The following is a 9,599-nucleotide window of genomic DNA, read 5'->3' as shown; positions in this document are numbered from 1 at the left end:
GAGAGGAAAACATTATGGGATGGATGAGATTCGGTCAGGAGTTCATTATGAGGGTAGCTGAACTTATGAACAGTGATCAATTATGTCCCACACACAATGAAAAAAAAAAAAAAAAAAGTGCATTTCTGCACTCAGGTACTTACGGCGGACTCTGCCTCCTGCTTCTTCTTGGCAATGTCTGTGGCGGAGCTTTTTCTCTGCAGCTCCAGCTCTCTGAGAGGCACGGAGACACACAAAGCAAACATCAACAGCCACCCACAGGGATTCACTGTGGAGGCTTTCGCTGATGACAGCACAAGCATGAAAGAAACCCCTTGACACACTCATAAACAGAGATGCTAAATGTTTACCCATGTCAGGGATTTGGACAAGGACTTATTTTATGCAAGGAAAAAGAAAACAATGATTAAAGAGTCAGGAAAAAAAATAAACAATCTCTATTAAATGAAATTTGCACAGTAATGAAACCAAAACTTTCTAAATGAGAGGCTGGTTGAGGCAGAGGAGGTTTACTCACTGCTCCTTTTGAGCCTTTGTGTATGGGATTATGATCAGTCTGTGGATGGCCATGTACACCAGGAGAGGTCCCACAGTGGCATAGAAGACAGCACTGGGCAGCAGCTGATCTGTCAGGTGGACTGGAAACAGGTAAATCTGGCTAGCACGCGCCAACCTGCACCAAAAAAAAAAAAAGAAAAGAAAAACACACCAGCACAAACGTAAACGCAGACATTTGCCAATCACTCAGACAGACAAGGACACACAGAGGAGTGGGATCATATCTTGGCGCGGCCTGTACTTGATTTTGAGAGTGACTCCCTGCGGGACACCGATGCTGACGGTGGCTGACAGAACACTGTGTCGGCTGATCTTCCTCTCTGCTCCGTATTCGATCACGGTGCCAAACCAGCCAGTCCTGCAAAAGACAAGAACCCTGAAGTTGAGGTTGTTCTAAAGAAACAGATACGTGTGTTTTTGTGCTTTCATGCTGTTCTGAATCAATTAAAACATGTTGTAGTGCATTTCAGTCAGTTTTGAAATTCCACTAAATGTTTCAGCTGCTCCGGAGGAAGAGGATGCTCAGCTTGCAACATATTGATACAGATATTATAAAGATTACTTATGTGTATTTCTTCAGCAGCAAATATTTTCACTGAACCATGGGCTGTTTGAAAGCCATATGGAGTAAATGCTTCATTTTGATGTTTTCTGAAAACTAACGGTCTAGTCCCCCCCCCCCCTATAAATATATAAATATGCAGAACCACTCTGGGGCTGAGTAACAGATGTTTTCAACAAATTATTTTTTGGAAACATCTGCATACAGACAACAATAGCCGAAGACTATTAAGCTAGAAAAGACAACCAGCCTACATTCAGGAGCTTTACCAAGTGTTAGTCCTAACTTCACAAACAGCACAGAAAAAAATTATTTTCACAGTTTTTTCTGAAGCTATGTCCAGATAAACAACTCAGCAGTCCACAGATATGTCACTTTCTTTGCCTGACAGGGGGTGAACGAGCTGGGCCTAATTTAGGATTTATTATGGAGGGGGCGCTCCGTGATTTCAGGGTTGCGAAGCTAAAGGCGGTTTGTGGACACAGACCCAGACTAATCCCTGTCATGTGTACGCCACACAGAGGAGAATATAAATAGGTAAAATAGTTTAAGTTACATAACATTAGAGTTGTATTAAATTGGAAGTGATATTTTGCAATTTTACAACATGAACTGAAAATATCAGCTTAAATTCCCACAGCTTTCTGTGACTTATCAGATGGCCATAAAATTTAAGCATCACTGTCTCACATTCTTGAAAACCCTTCGAAAAGAAATATAGTAATAATAAAAAAGCAATAAAAATGGCCTCAGCTAAAATCTGATGTTCATTTTTAAGAAGTCTGTTAGTTTCCTTTCCTTTTTTCCTCATGTAGCTTTGAGAATCAAATAAAAAACAAATCTAGTTAAATCTTGATTCATGCACGATTTTTCTTGCAGCACATTTAAAGTTACATGAGTAACCTCTACAGGAGATGAAAACTACAGAAGAGGGGCATGCACTGTTCACAACGCAGGCTCTCGCTTGGTGATTCAAGCCTGAAGACACAACATGAAACCACCTACAGCATCAAGTGAAGTGTCAACCATGAGCTCAGGCTACTGGCTGCATTAAATAATCTTTGTTTCAATGATGTACACATACAAACTCGATATATGTATATATAAGCAAGAATCAGCACAACTGCTGGTTATTCTGAGATGACGCAAGAAGAATCTGTGGTAATATAGTGAAGAAAACAAGTTTTGATTTTGGTTTTTGGTGCATTGCCAAACGGATTTAGATGTAAACTGCCTCCGAGCGTCGAGGCAATTTGTCTATTTAATTGATTAAAAAGCATCAAATGAATCAGAAGAATTGAAGCTGACAGTAGGTGCGCTGCATGTTTAATCGCTTATACACAACATGAATTGTATATGAGAAAGGGTGTGCAGAAAACAACAAACAGCCTTCTGATGGCACATCAACATTTTAGGCAACTGTCTGCTGTAAACTCATGGAACAGTGGCTCAGCAAAAAAATGTATTAAAGAGGGGGTAAATAGGTAAATAGTGGGCAAACATACAAGAATATTACTTTTAACAAATTTACAAGCACATACTATGCCTGTTTTTCAATTTCTAGCTTCATCAAAAAACATTTTCAGTGTTTATTGTACAACTCAGGTGTTCTTATTTCTGAAAATGGGGTTTTGAAAACAGTAACAGAGGAGGAAGAGGAGCAGCAGCCAAACGACCTGCTTATGATCAGCAGCCTGCACTGTTGAGTCAGACTGACAATAGGAGCCTTTTCATCTCGTGCTTCGGATGCTCTTCGCTCCAATGAAATGGTCTCTGAGGTGCTTTTTGCTTTTCTGTATTTACACAAGAGGAAACTAATGAGACCGCACTCTGTCACAAAAAAGCCAAGCCTGTCCTGATTTCTTAGAGACACAAGGCTGAGCGGGCCCCACTCCCCAACGTGCATCATCAGCTCTGCTAAGCCGTGGGTCGAACATAAATGTTTGTTTGTATTTATGATCATGAGGGAGACGCACAAAAGTCGAAATGCACAATGGGTAAAAGATCTGAGTGCACTTTCAAAAAAAATTTCCCCAAAAAAATCCTCTCTGAAGCACTGTAGCAGCTCATATTTTAATACATAACCTGATGCTAATCCGCTGTAAAAAAAAAAAAAAACAAAAAAAACATATTGCTTTAAAACAGGCTGAATTGATTTACCAGTTAATTGTGTTAAATGTTTTGTGCACATGCACAGTTTTGCTCAGGAATCCTGACTTACAAACAGTTTGATTTAATACATTTTTAGCATTTTCAGGCGACAGACATACTTGACAGAGCCTTTCACTTTGGTCTGGTCTTCATCCTGGAACTTGTACTGGTAGCTCATCATCAGGTAGGAGTGAGGCACACCCAGCTAAAAGAAACATAATCAGAACAGAATGTGAAGTAAAACTAAATTAACAAATAAACATGATGTAATACGGCTTCATCAGGCTGTTTCCACTTTGGCTATGCTTTTTTTTTTTCCTCCTTCCACTTCTGTTTACCTGCAGAGCTAAAGTAAAGTGGTTGCTCTTTGTGTCTCGGACCAGGCTGGTTGTCATGGCACTGTTCAGCCCCCAGCGCCACTGAAGGTAACCCATCGTGTTCTGGTCCAGGTGGCGGGCTGTCATCAGAGAGCAGCTCGGCCTCAAGCCTCGAGGAGAGAACTGCAACCCGCACTGGGCCGTGAGGAAACTGGAGAGAGGAATGACAGACAGGAGCTTTCATGGAAGGGATAACACTGTCCGTATGTCCCCACACCACTTAAAACATTTAACACTCAAAAGACTGGACCTTACCACCGTGGAGTAATATTGTGAAACACCTTTAACCCAACCAGAGGCCCTAGTATGTCTCCTGCACCGAACTCCACCTGCAGACACAAAGAGACAACACACGATGAAGGCTAACAGTCAAGCCAGAAAACTTGTATCTTCTGCCTCTTGCATACACACAACAAAGAGCTTCTCGGTCTGCATGAGCGTGTGTGTTTGAGTGTACCTCTCCCCAGCCTTTGGCTGACGTAACTCTGCGTACAGTCATGTTAATGTTGCCCCCTCCACTCCCATTGTGAGTAGAAAGTGAGCCAGACAACATCGCTGTGTCTGTGTTCGTCAGAGGAGCCTAAATAAAAAAATAAAAGGTAACCAGAATACAAGTGATCCTTGTTCGGATTAGCATGGGGATGGACCATGAGTACGAGCAGAGTCGGTTTTGTTGTACCTCTATAGACTGGGAAATGTGCATCTTGTTGATTTCTATATGAGGAAAGCCTCCTCCCGGCATCTCTTCAAAGTCATCATCATAGCAGTCAAACAGGTCCGTTGCATCCACACCTACACTTATGGTGCCCTGATTGATTGACAACATTAGTTAAAAACACAGAGCAGCTACTGATGTACAGAAATGAAAGTGAAAAGCACACAAAGTTATGTTACACATTCGGTTTATAGGCATAAAAGTGACAGTCCGTGTGAGAAACACAGAGAAAGTAGAGAAAGTGAAAGAAAAGCTAAACGAGAGACTGAATGAACCTTGGGATTTGTTCGTTGCTGCAGTCTTCTCTCGTCCCTTTCTCTCTGTAGCCTTTCATACTCCTCTCGAATTTCTGCCGGCGTCCTCTTCCTCTCCACCACCTACGCAGAGTCGGCACCGACACAAAGTTCGGGGCATTAAAAAGCAGCAAAAACCACTCAAATGTGCGAAAAATACTGTTAGAAAAAGAAAACAAACCTCCCAGCCTTCCACCTCCAGCCCTTTCTTCCCAAATATGTCATAGATGGCTCTGGAGTGGGCATCGCTCAGCACTGAAAGTTAAACAGTGCAAACTACAGCTAACTTTGTGTTTTGTGCTCTAGTTCTGAAGACATTAAGGTTTAATATCTCAAAGGGTGCATTTAATCCTCACATATGTTAAAAAACATGCTTCAATTAATTCAAATTAACGGAGATAAGTGTGTCCTGGCTGTGGCAGCTTATGCCGATCTACCAAAGGGTTCCTACAGCTCTATACCTTCATAGGCCTGGTGAACCTGGTTGAAAAGTTGCTCCGCTTGTCTTTTCAGCTCAGGGTCTCGATGTTTGTCTGGATGATAGAGCATACAAAGCCTGCGATATGATGATTTCAGCTCTTCCAGCGTAGCCTGTGACAGGAGAAAATGGCAAGCGTCACTCTTCAAACGGCCTGCACCCAACAAGAACCTTCAAAAGATGGAGCAAGTGAAGGAGCATTTTTTTAAAGCCGTTTAAAATAAAAAATATATTATAAAATCTGAGAAGAGAAAGAAGAATTTACCATTAAAATAAAAGATTAACAGATCTTTTTCATTAATTTTTGCAGTAAAGATAAATAAACTGGTTTTCTACAGATGCACAAAAGCCTCTAATTTGAAGATGCTGGGAGACAGCTGCCATTTATACGTAAATTATTTATCGAATTGGAGGTTTTTGGATGATTTTTATATCTGAAGCACAACCTAGAATGTCTGTCAGTCGTCTTAGATTTAATGACAACTGAGTTTTCAGATTATATCAATTACTGCTGTTATAATGTCAATGATGCATTAGTCTAATTCATGTAAAACACGGAGTTACAGGTCCTGCTTATTTTAGCATGGCTCTTCTGTAGCATCAACTGTCCTTAGCCTCCTCCTCCTCCTCGGAGAAGGAGGTGCTGGCTGACAGAGGAGCCCGGTTCAGCTCATGTACCGACTAACTACACAGCACTCGTTCAAAGGTTTCCACCGGAAAACAGTAAAAAATAAAACACACCTCTTTCCTCACGTTGAGCAGCGAATAGTAGTCCTGAGTGTTGGACTCAAATTCATCTTCTATAGACGCCGCCATGTTTGCCTTACACCAGATCTGGCTCCGCCCACCGCCTCTGTCTTCTGGAAGCTCATTGGTCGGCTGAGTCGGGCAGTTTGCAGCAGCGGGCAGCTCCGTCGCCTCCTGCTGGTCAGTGTTGGAATTAGCGCCAAAAGGTTTAGGAGAAGGAGATTTGTCAGTGTAAAAATAAATAAATAAAAAAGTAAAATATCAGTGTCATCGCTCCTGTTGTCTGTGATGGCCTCTATTAGATACCTGTGTTACAGATATGGCTATACAACAATGTGTAACAGTCTTGAGACATCCCCGATTTCTAAACATGTGACTCCCGAGGAGCCAAACTTTCTTGATATTAAATATCATTAGAAGCTGAATCCTTGAAAAGTAGCCATATTATAGTAAAACACAGCAAACATCTCAAACACATTTAAAAAACTGATTCATATATTTTGTGTACAAGTGCTTTAAATATTGGTTTTGTTTCTTAACATACTGAAATGTCTTGTATCATAAAAAAAAGTTAGTTTTTTTCTGTTGTTTGTTTGTTTTTATTGCTTTGTACATGGAAAAAATCTTGGGTTTGCAGTACTTTCTTATAAATAGTTGGCTACATCCTTTACACACTCTAAAGAGTAAATGCACCTGAGTGACTGTAACATTGTCACAATGAACAGGACAGTTTTAGATATCAAAAGTATGTAAAGTTGCAAAAATTATCTGTACTTTTAGTTGTGTTTTTGATTGTGTCAATATGCTTGAGACCTGTGGTGAATTTTACTCAAAGTTTACTCACCCCAGTTCCTGCAGCTGAACAACCCTTGAATGAAACAAAGGCTTCAGGTACAGAGACATGTGATGCTGTTAATTCAGGTAACAGGGAATCTTATGTGAGCTCACCCGTAATTACAGTTTTCCACTTTATAGTCCCTTCAGAATAAACCACGACGGCAGAAACACACTATGCAGAGCTTGTTATTTCAGGCGAGAGTGGGCGTCAGGTGTTGTGATGAAAAAAAAAAAAAGCATCGTTAGGAGACAGCTTGACACATCAGGTGCTGGTGTAAAAGAAAAAAAAAACAGGATGCTCACAGTAATTCGCTCAGACTATCTCAATTAAACTCTTCCAAACAAAGATTGATCAATTTATGACAGGTAAGATATTGACTCCACTTCATAAGGTCTGAACTACTGCCTTAAGCCTTTTATTCATCCTTATACTTATATTCAGTGCTTCTTACCATAGCCCATATGTGTCAGACTGAAGGCCTGTGAGCCAAATCTGGTCCATCTCAATATTATTTGGCCCCAAGATAAAGTTTAAAAATATATTAGATCTGTGATAAATCCAGTCTTTACTGCTTTTCACTTTGCTTTAAAAAACAAAACAACAATAACAACAAACGAACCTGATTAGGGCAGGTTCTTCATGATAGTTAGTCAAGTTTGACGGCGAGAAAAATAAGTTTATTCTGTAATGTTTTAATTTCAGAAAGAGCAACAGAGACCATAGGATGAGAACATCTGCAGCAGACAGAAGCAGGGTTTTCAGTCATGTCTGTCTCCTGGACATCCTGCTCCTGTGTGCTCCGGGACAACACGCAGCACACGTCTTTGAACCCTTCAAAAGCTCAGTTTTTTAAAATGTTTCTCCTTAAAACGCCTGAGAGGCTTGTCTGAAAAACACAAGGCTTTGCTGCAAAGGCAGCCCCGCGGCAGAGTGACGGTGTGGGCTGGAGACGGGAACAGAATGGTCCCAGTTAAGCTCCACTGTTTAGGAGGGATGAGCGAGCCTAAAGCGTCTGAATTATAAATAACCCTCTTTTTTGGTGCCGATTTCGCGATAAGGCACCGTCTGAACTTTCTGCGGGCTTTTTTTATAAAGAGTGACTTAACGAGCTGCTGTCGGAGAGTAAATAAGAGAGCACCGAGGGCACGTGCTTCATTTCCTGCTTTGAGTTTTCTCCTGACCCGTCTCCGCGTCTGCTTAATGACTCTGAACATGCAGGTTTTAGGAGCTCAGTGTGTGTAGGCGCGCGTGAGGAGGAGCTGTCCTTTCAGCACCCGCGAGCTTTCAGCACCACGGCAAATGACAGCGCCCGCCATGGCTCACGCGCGCTTTTCTTTTTCTTTTAGAAATAATTAAAAGAGAAAAAAAAGTATTTTCATTGAAATTCAAGAAGGGTTCGTAGTTTACGGGATGCGATCATACATGGTTTTTATTTATTTATTTTTCTCTCCACGGTCCACCGAGTTCGCGCGCGGAGAAACTGCCTCGTACGCGCGTGTAACGCACGCGTGTTCAGGCCAAAGTTGCGCGCGCGTGTATGTGTGAGGGAGAGAAGATGATGAGCATGATGATGATGATGATGATGGTGATGGTGGTGGTGATGATGATGATGCTGTGGGAGGCTGTCAAGGTGTCCTCCAATACAGACGCTGTTCAGTGACGTGAGAGTGAGAGAGAGAGAAAGAGAGAGAGAGAGAGACAGAGAGAGCGCGTGAACGTCAGGGGGCGTGGCCAACGGGAAGAAGAAGACAGGAGGACCGAGAAGTCCCTGTATGGCAGGTCGTTGTAACACATAATCAAACCACACTGCTAGTTCTGCTTTTTTTAAGATCTCAAACGTCTCACTCCTTCTTGTCAAAGCAACATCCTTGCGAGTCAGACTTTAAACATATCTAAAACTAGTAGCACTCAGAGAGTGCAAACCGCCACCCAGGCTATATAGGAGTCAGATCCTGTTCTTGATTACCACAACATACAATTATTTATTCTTTGTGACAACCTCAACAGTTCCTGAAAACTTCATCAAAATCTATTCCTTTCTTTTTGATAATCTTGTGCACGGACAAGCAAACACACACTACCAAAGACATATACCCCTTTAGTGGAGGTCAATATTCTAAGATATTTTACTAGTCATTTTTATAAGTAAAGTTTATATTTCAAGTCTTCAGAACTGAGATTCTATCTATCTATCTATCTATCTATCTATCTATCTATCTATCTATCTATCTATCTATCTATCTATCTATCTATCTATCTATCTATCTATCTATCTATTATTGTTTGAAATAAAACTTAAGACTACTTACAAAGGTAGTGTACATTTTAAAAATGCAAGTTTTTCCAATCAAGATGTACTATAACTAGAGACAGAGACGGAAGCCGAAAGCTGAAGACACAAAAGACGAGCGCCTCCTATTGGCTGTCTGCAGTGAAATATTTAGGTCCCGCTCCCGCATATAAACCAATTAAAACATTTTCCTGACTAAAAAGAAAAGCATGGTGTTACAAGATGATTGACAGCCTGTTAGCCAGTCGGGAGGGTAATGTGGAGGCGGAACTCTTGCATGACCTCACATCCTGAGTGCGTAGATGCTGGTTTCGAAAACACAACAGGGCCAAAAAAAGTGACATTTTGACAACGTGTAAAGGCAGGCGCGCTTCGTCCATCTTAATTAACGTCAGTGGGTTTTTTCTGGTTAATTCTGGACATAAAGATTGGATTTCATAACTGGACTTAGCTGGAAAAGTGACTTTGAGGCTCCTGATTAAATGACATATCGGCTTGCCACACCTGGAGAGCCGCCATCACGGACCCCCCGCCTGTTCTGACCAATGGTGTCGCCGAACGCGGCAGGCTCGCCCCCCTCCCCCCTCCCC

General features: G+C 41.6%; 1 protein-coding gene across 2 annotated transcripts in view; it reads right to left on the bottom strand.

Annotated features, from left to right (window-relative positions):
• The window catches only part of LOC108239813 (dnaJ homolog subfamily C member 11), a 10,544-nt gene extending 4,565 nt beyond the window's left edge, over window positions 1-5,979 (bottom strand). The window contains exons 1-12 of one of the 2 annotated variants that reach the window (XM_025007327.2): window positions 5,876-5,979; window positions 5,118-5,305; window positions 4,838-4,911; window positions 4,639-4,740; window positions 4,328-4,456; window positions 4,106-4,228; window positions 3,904-3,977; window positions 3,610-3,799; window positions 3,391-3,476; window positions 800-916; window positions 518-673; window positions 144-213 (exon numbers count right to left, since the gene is read on the bottom strand). In XM_025007327.2, coding sequence (XP_024863095.1) covers window positions 144-213; window positions 518-673; window positions 800-916; window positions 3,391-3,476; window positions 3,610-3,799; window positions 3,904-3,977; window positions 4,106-4,228; window positions 4,328-4,456; window positions 4,639-4,740; window positions 4,838-4,911; window positions 5,118-5,205 — 1,209 coding nt within the window. In that variant the 5' untranslated portion in view covers window positions 5,206-5,305; window positions 5,876-5,979. The remainder of the gene's footprint in view (window positions 1-143; window positions 214-517; window positions 674-799; window positions 917-3,390; window positions 3,477-3,609; window positions 3,800-3,903; window positions 3,978-4,105; window positions 4,229-4,327; window positions 4,457-4,638; window positions 4,741-4,837; window positions 4,912-5,117; window positions 5,306-5,875) is intronic. The other variant, XM_017422763.2, reaches the window with a different exon arrangement.
• Window positions 5,980-9,599: the final 3,620 nt, after the last annotated feature.

The sequence above is a fragment of the Kryptolebias marmoratus genome, linkage group LG4 (genome assembly GCF_001649575.2).
Source record: "Kryptolebias marmoratus isolate JLee-2015 linkage group LG4, ASM164957v2, whole genome shotgun sequence".
NCBI lineage: Eukaryota > Metazoa > Chordata > Actinopteri > Cyprinodontiformes > Rivulidae > Kryptolebias > Kryptolebias marmoratus.
This window is presented reverse-complemented; position numbering and strand designations above follow the sequence as displayed.